Here is a 14,490-nt window from a genome sequence, read left to right on the forward strand (position 1 = left end):
CAGAACTTGGCACACCCTCCAGCCAGTGTAGACGCCTTGGATGTACCCAGTTGTCTGTGTGACGTCTCCCCAAGGAGGAGGGCTGTGTGTGGCCCCAAGTGTGGGAAGAAAACCACTGACACTCGCTGGGGCTTTGTACAGTGTCCAAAGCACTTTGTATACCTGATCTCATCTGAGCCTCATGACAAACACGTGGAGGGGTTAGGGTAGGTGTGATTATTGTGAACATTATTTCTGTTTTACGGATGAGAAAACTGAGGACGGGCTTCCTCCAGGACTCAGCTCTGCTTCTGCCTTTGGTTGCTAGAACCTTCACCTGACACCCCTTCCATCTGTTCCACATCCATCTTGGACGTTCCCTGTTACTTCTGTGCCTCCTATATCTGAAGAGATTGGAACCTTAATACCGTAGAAATACTCATTTCCTTCCTTCTTGTTCACTAGATTGTAAGCTCCTTGTGGGCAAAGACTGATTTTGTTTTGTCTCTCTCCCCCTACACCTAGCACAGAGCTTGGCCTCCAAAGGGTGCTTAGTAAATGCCTCCTGACTGACTGTCCGAGGTCAGAGAGCTGCCAAAGGTGGGACCCTGGGACAAAGAGGGGTTAGGAGGGTGGTGGCTGAGTCCTATCACAGTGCTGCTGATGGCAGCTGTCCAAAGGCTGCCCACTAAAACTAGGGGTGCTGTAGCACTGACCTGGCCAGGCTGGACCAGAATGCCACTCGGAGGGAGGCCAGCCCCTTGGATCTGGGCACTGGCCCTCTCTGCCTTCCCTCAGGCTGCACAGCTCAGCTATGCCCCATACAACGGAAAAAAAGGGAGTGGGGAACCAGTGCCCAGCACTGTAGTGATGATGCTGTGAGGCCTCTGCCCACTAGCCCACAGCTCTTGCTAAGCAGATCTGCAAGGCAATTAAGCCTCCCTGGCTCATTAAGCCCAATGAACCTACTGTAATTAAAGCATTATCAAGAGCCGGAGTCTTGGAGGCAGCTACTAGAGCAGGCTCCTCGGGCTAATGCAGACAATTCACAAGAAGGCCTCCTCCCTACCCTGATGCCCTTCCCAAGCCCCTTTAAGTCCCCTGGCTGAAATGTAGCTGGGAGGGGTAACAGGCAGGCCACGAGGCATCCAGAGAGAACATGGGATTCATGTTCTGTCTTGGAGACCCTGGACCAGCCAGCTAATTTCTCTGAGTATTATGTTCTTCATCTGTAAAATGGGCACTCGGGAGAGCCAGAGGGGACCTCGGAGGCCAAATAGCCCAGCCTCTCATTTGACCGGAAATGCAGTCTGCATGAACAGAAAGGGAGTGTTGAGAATGAGAGAGGTGAGTGTCAAGCCCCTTACACGTTGCCTTGGTCAGACTACATGCAGAGTACTTACTGTGACCAGCTTGGGGGGGCACATCTTAGGGGCCACAGAAATAGCTCCAAAGGATCAGAGCGGGACAATGCCATGCTATGGGGAGGCGGGGATTACCATTCTCCGAGGACCATCGTCCGAGTCCGATTTGGGGAATCTGTCTTCCCCACATTCATCTGTCCCCGAGGACTGTCTCTTTCTCCTCCTGCTCCTCCTGTCTGGTGCTGTCTTTGGGGCCAGGGGGGACATCTCAAAGGAACTCCTGGACACGGTGTCCATGCCCCTGGCTGTCAGAGCCTAGAGGGGAGAAAGGCCAGGCATTTCCTGGTTAGAGGCTGGGGCTGATGGTGGTGCTGGATTTGCCCTCAGTTTCTCTCTCTGTAAAAGGAGGGGTGTGGCCCAGACAAACTCCAGGATTCCTTTGGTCTTTAATGATCAATGAGCCTGGGCTTAAGGTAAAAATGTTTAACTCTGATCAGTGTAATGATACACAACAAGTCCAAAGGACTCATGATGAAAGATGTTATCCACTGCCAGAGATGGAGCTGGGGTACTCGAAGTGTAGACTTTCCCCCTGCATCACGGCAACATGGAAATGTTTAGTATGACTTCATATGTATAATGAATATAATATTTCTTGCTTTCTCAGTGGGTGCATGAGGGGGTTGAGGGAAAATTTTGGAGAATTTAGAACACAAAATAAAAATTTTAAAAATTTAAAAAGATAATAGCATTTATAATAAGCAGCAATTGAGGCAGCCCCCTTCCTGCTGGGTTGGTTTGGCCATTGGGCACCCACAAAAGCTCAGCTGAGCCCCAGGAATGCAGGCATGTACCTGAAGAGGGTGAAAGGGAAACCTACAAAAGTCCCTTTTTAAAATCCACTGTCTGATTTCCTCAGGCCTCCCCGCCCTTCATGATAATGCTTCTTTTTGGAGCTGGCTCAGACTGTGGTCACCCCTCCTCTTTCACCCAGGGGATGTCCTAGAGTGAATCCCTCACCCCTCCACTGCAGGCTTCCATCCACCTTGGGTCACTAAGTAAGCGCAACCCAGTGAGCGGCTCACCAACCTCGTGCTCCTTCTTCAGCATCTCCATGGCCTCCTGGAAACGCTTCTCCTTCTCCTCAGTCTCAGCGATCGTGGCCTGGTTTTGCTCCTCATAGGCCATGGCCACCACGGCCAGAATCAGGTTCACCAGGTAGAAGGAGCCCAGGAAGATGACGAGCATGAAGAAGATCATGTAGATCTTCCCGGCGGACCTCAGCGTCTGGGGCGGGGGAGAGAAGGTCAGACACACTGGGCACCACCAATGGGCTTAGGGAGCGCTTCCTGGGCCACACGGAGAAAAGGGATCAGACAATCTACCCCAGACTGAGCTGGGTCTGTGAAATAACCCCATGGGGGAAGGGAGGATGCTTCCGGAGGGGAGAATGTCCCACACCCAGAGGAAGAGAATGCCCTTCCTCCCTAGGGAGGGGAGAACATCCCACACCGTAAGGAAGAGCATGTCTCCTTTCCATTTGAGGGGGCAGAATGTTCTCTATTCACCATGGGGAGACCAATTGATGCCTAAAGGGTGAATGCCCCATCCATGAAGGAGAGAATGCCACACACCCAGAAGGAGGGAAAAGCATCCCATACCCAGAAGACGTGTCACACAGGGAGGGGGTATGTCCCATGTTCCTATAGAAGGGAGACTGTCCCCTACCTAAGGGGAGACTGTCCCACACAAGGAGCAGGGAACGTCCTCCTTCCATTGGAGGGGAGACTGTTCTAAACTCACACATGGGGGATAGTGTCTTACATCCTCAGGAAAAGGGGGCTATCCCTTAGCTAAAGGGGTGAATATCTCACGCCCAAAGGGGAGAATCCAAAAACATTGGGACTGTTTCCTCTGAATACTGACAGGTTCTGTGGCTTCTAAACAAAGACACACCACAGGTGGTCATGCCCCAAGATCACTGAGCTAAGAGGAGCCACCCCACTTTGGGCCTAAACTTTGTGGGTCCAAGAGCAAGGGCCAAGCCAGGCTTATGGAGAGGCTGCTTCCTCCCCAGCTGGGGCCTTGCCTGCCCACAGCGGGGTATCCCTGGTAACAACAGAGAGGAGGCTTGGGGCGGTGGAATTCCAACCCCTGCCCTCGAAGATCTGTCATCCATGCAAGCCCCTTGGGGTGAGGCTGGGAGAGGTGTATTCAGGAGCCAGTGAGGCCTTCTGGCATGACATGGCGCAGACTTGCGGGGAGAAGCCTCCCGCCCCTGCCATCCATCTTTCAGGCAGGACAGGCAAGACACACCTGCTGGTAGAGACGCTCCCAACAATCTTGAGTCATCAGGCGGAACAGGGCGAGGAAGGCCCAGCCAAAGGAGTCAAAGCTGGTGTAGCCGTGGTCTGGGTTTTCTCCAGCCTTCAGACAGTGATAGCCTTCTGGACATGTCCTGTGGACAACGTGGAGCCATCAGACGGGGCCTGCAGAGCCACCAAAGCTCCCTCCCTGTCCAGGTCTGTCTGTCTGTTTAAACCAGCACCATGGACAGACCCCTAAGGCTAAAGGGTGGGACCGGGAGTCACCTGTGTGAGCGGGCAAGCCACAACCTCCCAGAGCCTCAGTCCCCTGATCTGTAAATGGAGAACCCAAAGCACCCAGCTCACAGGGCTGCTGGAAGACTCAATGCACGGAAAAGGCTCTAGAACTTTCAAACGTTCCAGAAATGTTGGCTGCCTAGAGCCTCATGGCAGGGGGTGGCATTGTCAGTGGGATGAGGAGTTTCTTCCTCTTCCCGGCTCCCAGCAGCCTCTAGAGAGGGGCCCCAGCCCAACCTCGGCCATTTCCCTGACAGTCTTCTCCTGCTTCGATCTCACATCCTCATAGAGGGGAAAGTGTCATCCTCCCATCCTGAAAGGAGTGTCTCCCCCAGGGGGCAGAGGGGACATTTCCTATATCCCTATGGAGGTTTGCCCAGGGGTCCTGAAGAGAAGGCTGGGGGACCACTTGTCAGGGATGCTTGGGAGGGCACTCTCACCCAGGAATGGGCTGGGTGAAGGGACGCCGAAGTGCCTTCCAACTCTTTGATTTGAAGATGGCAACGGAAGGTACAGCTTACTGTCTGGGGAAGTATGTGTGTGTGTGTGTGTGTGTGTGTGTGCGCGCGCGCGCGCTCGCGTGTATGTGTCCTGGGAAGCAGGGGAGGAAACTGGAACTTATTGAGCGAATAAACTAATGCCTGGAAAAGACCTTAAGTCTGGGTCTAAGTCCATCCTCCTCATTTTATAGATGGGGAAACTGAGGCTCAAGATGCTGAAAGGGTCTTTTCAAGGTCCCACAGGCAGTGAGCTCTTGGTCTTGTCCTGGTGATTACAGATGCCCCCAGAGGGATCGGTTCATTGCACCCCCGAGGTACACATCTGGGGCAGGGGCAAGGCAGTAGGTCAGAGGAAGGGGGAGGCTAAAAGGCAAGCTTTGTGTCTGCCCCTGCTCATACCTAGTGGGCATCCTCATCCATAGCCCCAGATGCACTGGGGTCATGTCCCTAGACAGATTTCTAGAGAAGGACAGAACAAAGCTAGTCTGTCTCCTCTGAAATTTCCATTCTTACAGGATTATACGGAGAGAATACAGAGGAAGGGACCCCCAGACTAAGTCAAAGTTTCTGCCTCCCCCTCAGTTAAGGAAACTGAGTCACAAAGAGATTACATTCCTTGCCCAAGCTGGGATATAATACCAGGCCCTCAGATGCCAGAGAGCCAGGGCTCTTTCCACTGGTCTACTCACTGCCTGGTGAGCGCCCAGCCTGCTCAGGACAGTCCAGGGAAGTGCCAGCGGCACCCCCTCCCTACCCCAACTGAAGAAAAGGTGGCAGGTCTAATCTGAAGCCAGGCAGCAGACCTAGTAAGAGATGCTCTCCCTGTCCCGCCCAAAAGGGAGGACCACATACCCTGCATCCGAACTGTTCCCACACAGCAACACGTCTGAGGTTCCGTTCTTCAGCAAATAGTTATCTGCAAGACAAAAGGGTGGGCTGAGAGGCTCAAAGCAACCATTGGGTATCCAACTGCTTGGTCTTGTGTAGACTCGGGCTTTAAAAACCAGAGCCTTTTCTTCTTCTGGAGTCCTGTAACAACTCATGGCTCCTAACTCTCCCGAACTTCCCCCACTTCAATTGCCAACAGGTGTTTAAAGCACCCACTATGTGCTAGCACTGGGGATCCAAGAACAAAGGAGAAGACGATCCCTACTATTCACCAGGAGCTTTCGATCAGTACTAGGCTGTACTTTAGTTTAATATGAGACAGCCTGAGGGAGGTCACAAGCCAGGGGAGATCGGCAAAGGCTAATACAGGTCTGTCCGTGTTCTCCAGAGAGCACCATCCTCCTCTGAATACGGCGCCCTGGGCTGGCTGCTAGCCAAGTACTGACCTTGGAAAGATGGCTTCCTGAAGCTCCACCACCTTGGGGAAGGGAGAGGGTGACTCCATTTTCTTTCTTTTTTGCGGGGCAATGGGGGTTAAGTGACTTGCCCAGGGTCACACAGCTAGTAAGTGTCAAGTGTCTGAGGCCGAATTTGAACTCATGTCCTCCTGAATCCAGGACTGGTGCTCTATCCACTGTGCCACCTAGCTGCCCTCCCCTTCCCATCTTCTTACAGCTGCTACCCAGCCCCAGCCCCACCCCCATACTCTTCCATACTGGCTGTTCCTCAAACAAGCTTCTCCATCTCCCGACTCCAGGAGTTTTCTTTGGCTGTCCCCCAGGCCTGGGATTCTCTCCTTCCTCCTCTCTCCCTCCTGTCTCTTCGGCTTCCTCCAAATCCCAGCTAAAAGGCCCCCTCTGACAGGAGCCCTTTCCCAGCCCCCCTCAAGACTGGTTGGCGCCTTCCCTCCGCTGCTCGCCTGTAGTTTACTCTGTGCATCTCTCCTGTATGCAGTTATTTGCATGTCACCGCCCCCATTAGATCGTGAGCTCCTTGGGAACAGGGATTGGGTTTGGGGTTTTGTTTTGGCCTGTCTGCATCTTAGCTCAGCTGCCAGGACATAGGAGGCACCGAATGTTGATTGACTGCCTGACCCTTCCCCTTTAAGGATGAACTTCTAGAGGAGGTCCCACACACCTCTGCCTCCGTCCTCCCCAGCCTGGGTGGCCTGGCTTCCCTCCAGTCCCCAATAGCCTGGTCTCAGTCTCCAACCTCCGTGTTCTTCTGCAGCACCCGGAGATTCTAGACCATTCAGAACATGGATTTGGAACAAGAAGGACCTTGGAGGCTGTGCGATCCAAACTCCTCATTTCACAAATGGGGTGACTGATTCCCAATGTGGGGGTCCCAGACTGAGATCTAGAAGGAATCCTAAAGCTCATCCAGTCCAACCCCCTCGTTGGACAGATGAAGAAAATGAGGCCAAGAGGAAGAGGCACTTGCCCACATTCATAGGGATCAACTGAGAGTGGGAGAGCAGGGAACAACTACTGTGTTTCAGGCACTTTGCAAATATCTCCTCCAATTCTCACAACACCTCAGGGAAGTTGGTGCAATCATTATCTCTATTTTACAGTTGAGGACACTGAGGCAGAGGTTAAGTGACTTGTCCAGGGCCACAAAACTAGTGAGGAAATATCTGAGGCTGAATTTGAATTCAAGTCTTCCTAACTCCAGGCTCAGCACTCTCTCTACTGTGGATATAGCTCAACGGGCATTTATTAAGGACCTCCTATGTGCCAGGCACTGTGCCAGGCACTGTGCTAAGCCCTGGGAAGATGAAATAGGAAGCAATTCCTCATTTCAAGGGGAAGAAGTAGGATTGGAACTTGGGTCCCCTGATTCTCCACATAGTGATCTTTCTGTTCCATGCTTCCTTCTTATTCTCTGGGCTTTTTTCGCAGCACTCTCTTACCTGGTCTTCCTACCTCTCTGGAAGCTTGTCTCCCTCTTCCCCTTTGCAACTCATTAAATAGACATGACTCCCTGCAGTCTAGTGGACCTTCCATCACTTATCTTGATGCCTCCTATTTTAAGATGACATCTCTGCCCAGGCTGGAGTCCCAGTGCTAGGGACACCAAAGGTGAGGCAAATACCTGAGTCGCTGATGTATTCCTCCACCGACTCCCACATTTGGCCATCGGACACCACAGTGCCATTGGTCCCATTCAGGACCTCAAAGTTCCGGACACACTTGTTCCTTAAATTGCCCATGAAGAGTTGGAGACCTATGAGGGCAAAGACACTGAGGCAGAAGACAGTGAGGACCATCACGTCTGCGAGCTTTTTCACTGATTGGATCAGGGCCCCCACGATGGTCTTCAGGCCTGGGGAGAGAAGGTCCAGAAGGTCAGGGACCAGCCTGAGGGTGGGAGTCTCCTTGCTACGGGGGCTCAGAGAGAGGTGGTGTCTTGTCTATCTTGGAGAGAAGCCTGCTCAGGCCTAAAAGAGCTTGGAGTGGGCTTGGAGCTGGGGCCTCCTGGACCTGGAGATCTGGGAATCTACTCACCCAGCGGGGATACGGGGGACTGAACTTGGGTCTGCTGGAAGGGATGCCCTCGGGCCCTGCTAGCTGGGCTAGGCTTATGCAGTGAAGTGGGCACAGCAGGCAAGACCACTGTCTAGGTCAAACTCAAACCCCACTCTGCCCAGGTGGCTGAAGTCAATGTCAGCTCCAGCCTTTGTTTCTTTCCGAATTTCTAGGGAAACAGGGGTGTGTACACGTGTCCTTAGGGTGGGATGGCCTATTTGGGACTGAGGGGGTTGGAATTGTCCAGCCCAGGGTGAACATGGGCTTGGACTCCACTCATGAGAATTGCAAATCCTTCTCCCTGGGTCAATTTGGGTGAGAAAAAACATACAAACGAAAACACTCAAAAAACCTCATCCTGTCTCCCCAGGGCCAAACAATTGTGGGCCCCTATGACAGCCAACAAACGAGTGGTGAAGAACACTGGAGGGTGAACAAAGGAACACACATTCAGAAACTTGCCCCCAGCCCCAGACAGGTCAGGAAGAGGAGGGGGTGGGGCTTCGATTGCTCCTTTCAAGGTCAGCCATCCAGGGCAGGGGATTCTTCAAAAAGGAATGGTGGTGGTGGGACCTTAAAGTGGCATTCCTTCTGTGCTTCAACCTGAAACCTCTCATGCTCACGTACAGTTCTGGGTGGGCTTACCATGCCAGGGAAACTGAGAGGTGCCCTGGAGTGTGGCAGCAGCAGGACCAGGCTGCCTTCCCTTGAGAGGGGTCTCCACCTCCCTCCTAACCTTTCCCTCTCGCCTGGAAGAGTCTCTCTGTCTCTCTCATCTTTCTTGTCCTTCTCTTTGTTTCTGTGTCTCTCTGTCTCTGCCTGTCTGTATTTCCCTCTTGCCTCATTAAATTTGGCTGTACTACAGAGAGAGGTCTCTTTGAAGACATGCCCTGAGGATGGAGATGCTCCTGATTGTCCTAGAAATTCACCCTGACATCCCTGGAGGGAAGGAGACAGTTGTCATAGGGTGGCAGGGGGAAGGGTTCATCAGGTATATCACAGAACACCTTTATTGGTGTGAACTGGGACTCAAGCCCCCAACCTCCATGGTGGAAGGAAGTGGGACAGGGAGAAAAGAAGGAGGGGGAGGGGGAATTCAGAAGGAGGGAAGGGGAAGATAGAAAAGGGGGAGGAAGAAGACAAGAAGGAGGAGGAGGAAAGGAAGAGAAAGAGGGACATTTAAGAAGGAGAACACATCATAGCCCACCCCTCTAGAAGTTCCCAAGTGAGATTCCCCTTGATTTATCAGTTACACAGCCAGGATCCCTTAGGGATTTTCCATTTAGTAAAAGACAAGCAAAAATATGTGAATGCATTCACTCTGGCCCATAATACTAAGGTTATTCTTCTAAGAAAAAGCCAGGCTGAGAACTCTTGTCTCATTGTTTCCCACAGATGGTGTCTGGATTTCTGCCCCACCTCACCCCAGCCTTTGGAGACCCCTCTCTGGCCCCCGCTGCCCATTAGCAGCTCTGGCCCCCACAGGAAGAGAGGCAGGGCTCCCCGAGTGTGCCCCCCACTATCCATCCTCAAGCTGGTTAATCTATTAAACCCCCCCCACACACAGTGGCTGGTGTCAGGAAGCAGAGAAGGCAGGCACACCAAGCAGTGGGAAACAAAACTCTGCCCGTGAGCACGCCCCTGACTGTGAGAGAAAGTGAAGAGATGCTCTAAGCATCCTGCAGGAGAAAAAAGCTCTCCCTGGAGATGTTGGCAACCACCTGTGGGAGAAGACACAGCCAGGCGGTTTGAGGCCTGGGGTCCGGAGGCACGTTGGGGGACGACCATCCCAGGAGAGGGGCCTGGCCAATCAAGGCTCCGGGTTTTTCACAAAGGTTTGTTGGGTAATCTCTCTTCTCCGCCCACATTGAGCCACCTTTTACAATGTAAGAACTAGCACTCAAGGGTCTGTTATTCATAGAGGAGACTAGTCTGCAGCGGGGCACACAGCAAGCCCAAGGAGACAGAAACATGAGGTGGGAGGTCCGGGAGTCCAGGCCCATTGGTTTAAAGTCAGGAGAGAACCCAGGGGTCATCAGGCCAGTCTCCTCCTTGCACAGAATTAAAGGAAAGGCCCAAAGAGCCAAGGGACCTTCTCCAAAGTCACACAGGAAGAAATGAGCCTGATTGGGATTCAAATCTCAGGCCTATGATTCTAAGGCTCAGACTTTTCCCACTGTGTTCCAGTCTTGTTTTGTCAAAGTGTCCTTTGATTTCCGTTATCAGGGAAATCTATATCTACAGCTACATCTATAGCCATGTAGATATATAGCATTATCTATCTATCTATCTATCTATCTATCTATCTATCTATCTATCTATCTATCTATCTATCTATCTATCTATCATCTATCTATCTATCTATCTATCTATCTATCTATCTATCTATCTATCTATCTATCTATCTATCTCTATCCATCTATCTATCATCTATCTATTTATCTATCTATCTATCCATCTATCAATCTATTTATCTATCTATCTATCATCTACACCATCTATCATCTACATCATCTATCATCTATTCACCCATTCGACCATCCATCTATCGATCTATCTATTCACCTATCTATCCATGTGCCCATCTATCCATCCATCCATCCCCTATTTACATTAGCTATCATCTGTCTATCTGCCTAGCTATCCATCTGCCCATCCATCCATCTTTCTATCAATTTATCTAAATATCCATCTGCCTATCCATCTATCCATCCATTATCTATCTATATTATCTATCATCTATCTATTCACCTTTCTATCCGTCTATCCATCCATCCATCTACCTATCTATCTCCCGAATTATATGGTCTTAATAATCTATTATCATACTTTGCCCAGAAAGAGCCCTGGAGAAGGAAATTAACTGTTATGTTTCTTGATTTTTCATTAGTCTAGGGAACTCCTAGTGAGAAAATTCTCTCTGCCAATGCAGATCTGCACCTGCTCTGAAACATCTCGTGTTCCAGAGCTGCGCTGAGAGCCAGCTCCCTCTCCATGACCCCATACTATCTCTTCCCATATTTGCAGCCACCTGCCCCCAGCTAAATGTTTCTCATATAGTTTAAAGAGATTATCTTTACATCTGAAGGAAGTTATTGTGGTAAAACCACAGGCTTCTTCCTGGGAAGATCCTAAAGTGGTCCAGGAATCCATTAAACACATCCCTGTCCCTGAGACTGTAGCCAAGCTAAGGAATGTGGGGCAGGAAAGGACTGCCAGAAACGCCTCTGTCTGTGTTCCTTGGACAGCTCCTAGAGTCACAGACGCTGAAGCCAGATGGGAGGGTGCAGTCAGGATGGCAAAATCTCAAGGACTGGACGGGAATCTGCTCCATGGGACACCCGACAAGTTCCATTCCGGCTTGTCCATGTCCTTCCTAAATGGCTCCGAGAGCTGAAAGATGAGGTCTACTCGGGTTGGAGGCGGGAGCCAGAATCCCAGAGACCTCGACAGGCTAAATGGATGGGCCAAAATGGAGTCAGGTGAATGGTCCAATCCTAGGTCCAGAAGCCAAGTCTTGCACCCAGGCTTGAACTTGGGTAAATCACTTCTTTTCTGTGAACCCTGGTTGCCTCACCTTTGAATGGGTGGGCAGGAGGCAGCTGGCTGGTGTCTGGCTAGAGAGCTGGACTGGGTATCAGGAAGAACTGGATTCAGAAGACCTGGGTTTGAATCTTGCCTCATACACTTATAAGCTGTGTGACCTTGGCCAAGTCGACCTCTCTGTATGACAGGTCCTCCTCTATAAAATGAGACCTGGACTTCCAAGATCGCACTGAGCTTTGGATCCATGAAGAGGTGCCCCCCCCCAGGGTCCCTTCCGGCTCTCATTTTATCCTATGATTCTCAAGCTCACTGTGCCAGCTGCCAGCTGCCAGGGCAGGTCAGCCTGGAGATGACCCTGCAGCTTGCCCCAGCATCTCAGGCCTTGAAAGCTCCTCTCTTGCTTTGGCAGGAACACATGTCCCTGGAACAAAAGCCCGGACACGTATTCTTAAATGTCTAAGCCCCTTAAAGGACTGTGTTTGTCATGCCTGAAAACCAAAACCTCTTCCCTTGCTCTTCCTCCTCCTTCTTGGCTCCCCCTCTAGGTGACTTGAGTGCTGATGTGACAGTTTGAAATGGAACCCAGAGAACCAGTGACTTTAATCAGGAATATGGGGGCCATTTATCCCCCTCCACTATGAACAGCCTGGCGCTCTCTGTGAGCCCACAGGGACCTCCCTCCTCAGCGGAGGGTAGTAACAATCCCATCCCCTGTGTGGCCCCAGGGGTGCATTGTGGGTCTGGATGTGGTCCAGCGTGAGCAGGTAAGAGATCTCCTCAGCCCAACCCCTCCGGGCTGAACGAGAGGAGGGGGACGTCCCCCCTCTCCTGGAAGGGCCTCCTGTGCAGAGGGGATTTGCAAAGGGTCATTGCCAACATCTGCCCAGGAGCACGGCCCACTGAAGCCGCCATGCATGGATAGCTGATCCTCTACCTTGCCATGCAGGTTACATCTGTTAAACACCAAGGCTGAAGGAGACCTGTCCAAAGATTACACGATTGATTTAAAGAAGAAAAAAAAAAGAGTCTGTGGGTCGGGGGGATGGGGAGGGCGGCCATGGGGCTCCAGCCCCCAGGGGTCTCTGGATTCTTTCAGTGGCAGCCTGGGGTGGGGAGGGGGAGGTGGGGGAGTAAAGGGATGGCTGATCTGCAGGCTAAGCCTGGAGAGAATAAAAGCTGTCTTATTCTTGGAACGATGTCATAATACCGGCTTCCCAAGATTGTTTCTGCTGCACTGGTGTTTGGGTTTCTCTGTCAGATACAAATACTTTGGGATGGAGCTTTGAGCTTAAAGCTTAGTTCTGTCTGGAGGCCAGAACAAGAGGCTCAGGCTGATTAATGTGATCGATAATGATGACGACGACGATGATGATAATACTAACAATAATAACAACAACAGCAGATTTGGAAATAATAAAGACCCCTGAAAATTGGTTCTTGCTGCCCTGGCAGATGCTTTTTAAGAGAGGCCTTGGTGGGTGGGAGCGCTAAGGGAGAACTCCATCTCCCCACCCACGCATAAGAGCTATGGGGGGGCCCCCCCCCGCAGACCGCACAGACTCAGGAGAGGGGCAGTGTAGTCTAGGACAGGAGTATCCTCTATTGCACTCCATTCCCAGAGCGCTTGGTGGCTGGGGCCGACGCCCGGGAATGGAGTGCCGGGACTGTGGGGGCCGGGGCGTCTGTCAGTCCAGCCTTGATGTTTGACCTGGTTTTCACCTGAAATGACCGATATAGTTTTCAGGGCCCGGAGGACTCGGAAGGTTCGTAGGGCTGAGACATTGCCCAGGTCCACAAATTCAGTGGTGTATCTGTAACAAGGGAAAGGCACACACAAGACAGTGACGAGACGCCAGCGGAGAACAACAGTCAAGGGGACGAGGGACAAGGGGACAGAGAGAGAGTCACTTGGAGCTGCGAGCCTTGAGCGGGGGAGCGTCCGGGGCCTTACCTGGAATAACTGAAATAGTTTTTAGAGCCCTCAAGACTCTGAAAGTTCGAAGAGCCGACAAATTCCCTAGTTTTATATTTTCTGATACATACCTGCAGAATCAAACCACAGTTATTGGGAATTAAAAAAAAAAGAGAGAGCACAGCCCCCCCCCAGCCCCCACCCCCTCCCCAGGAGCTCTCCCTGGGGGAATCCTAGGGAAGGGAAGCCCAAGGGGCTTCTTAGGGAACTCAGCAACAGGCCACAATGTCTCAGTGACCACTACAGGGGCACCAGTGATGCCAGAGAGACATAACCATGTGGTCAGCCAGTGGCTCACAGGGCTCAGGATCAGAAATTACTGACCATTAAGGTCAGGGTTCTCAATGGGGCTGGGAGGGGGATGCAGCAACAGATCAGAGAGACTCTGTGGGATGGAGACCCTGGCCCACACAGGAAAAAGGCACCTCCCCCACACCTGCCCCACAATCCTTTCTCCTGAAAAAAAAAAAAGGTGGAGGAAGCATATTTCATCAGTAGTGGAAAATAACAAGGAGGAAATTCCTTCCATAGACACACTATGCTGTAATGTACGGTCTTAGAGCTGCCTGGTCACTAAAAAGAGAAGTGAATCGTCCACGTTTAGTTGTCAGAAACAATTCTATTTCAGCTCTTCTTGGTTCTCTAGCCACACCCCTCTCCTCAAATATCACAATGACTCAGGGATACTTTCTCATGATTATTCCTTCTCTGACACTTAACACCTGTATGACCTTGGCCTCGATTTCCTCCTCTGTAAAATGGGCTTGATCTTGATGACCTTCCATCTCTATGCCTTGGACCCTCAGATGACTCTTTGTTTTCCATTTCCTTCTAGGCTCGTGTTATTCACCTTGTGGGCCTCGTTCTGCATTTCACTCGGTGGGGGCAGAGCCAATGTCAACGGAGAGAAGTCCTGCCCCTCTGAGAGTTTTAGCAACCTCCCCACCCCGCCCTGCCCCAGACAACAAAAGGGGAGGCCCCTGTGCCGCAGTCACCCCTCACCCGGACAGAAAGATGGCCCACGAGGCCCGGGGAGCAGCCACCATGTGCTATTCCCATCTGTCTAATAGGGGAAAGTATGGTGGCGCACAGGGGATGAAGCCCTGC

At 51.7% G+C, this 14,490-nt stretch overlaps 1 protein-coding gene across 2 annotated transcripts in view; it reads right to left on the reverse strand.

Moving 5' to 3' along the window:
* SCN5A (sodium voltage-gated channel alpha subunit 5) overlaps positions 1-14,490 on the reverse strand; it is a 173,543-nt gene that overhangs the window by 86,072 nt on the left and 72,981 nt on the right. The window contains exons 6-11 of one of the 2 annotated variants that reach the window (XM_043976098.1): positions 13,131-13,222; positions 7,432-7,662; positions 5,299-5,362; positions 3,660-3,801; positions 2,433-2,630; positions 1,479-1,658 (exon numbers count right to left, since the gene is read on the reverse strand). In XM_043976098.1, coding sequence (XP_043832033.1) covers positions 1,479-1,658; positions 2,433-2,630; positions 3,660-3,801; positions 5,299-5,362; positions 7,432-7,662; positions 13,131-13,222 — 907 coding nt within the window. Of the gene's footprint in view, positions 1-1,478; positions 1,659-2,432; positions 2,631-3,659; positions 3,802-5,298; positions 5,363-7,431; positions 7,663-13,130; positions 13,223-13,362; positions 13,455-14,490 lie in introns of both variants that reach the window. The other variant, XM_043976099.1, reaches the window with a different exon arrangement.

This window comes from Dromiciops gliroides, chromosome 1 (assembly GCF_019393635.1).
Source record: "Dromiciops gliroides isolate mDroGli1 chromosome 1, mDroGli1.pri, whole genome shotgun sequence".
NCBI classification, from domain to species: domain Eukaryota; kingdom Metazoa; phylum Chordata; class Mammalia; order Microbiotheria; family Microbiotheriidae; genus Dromiciops; species Dromiciops gliroides.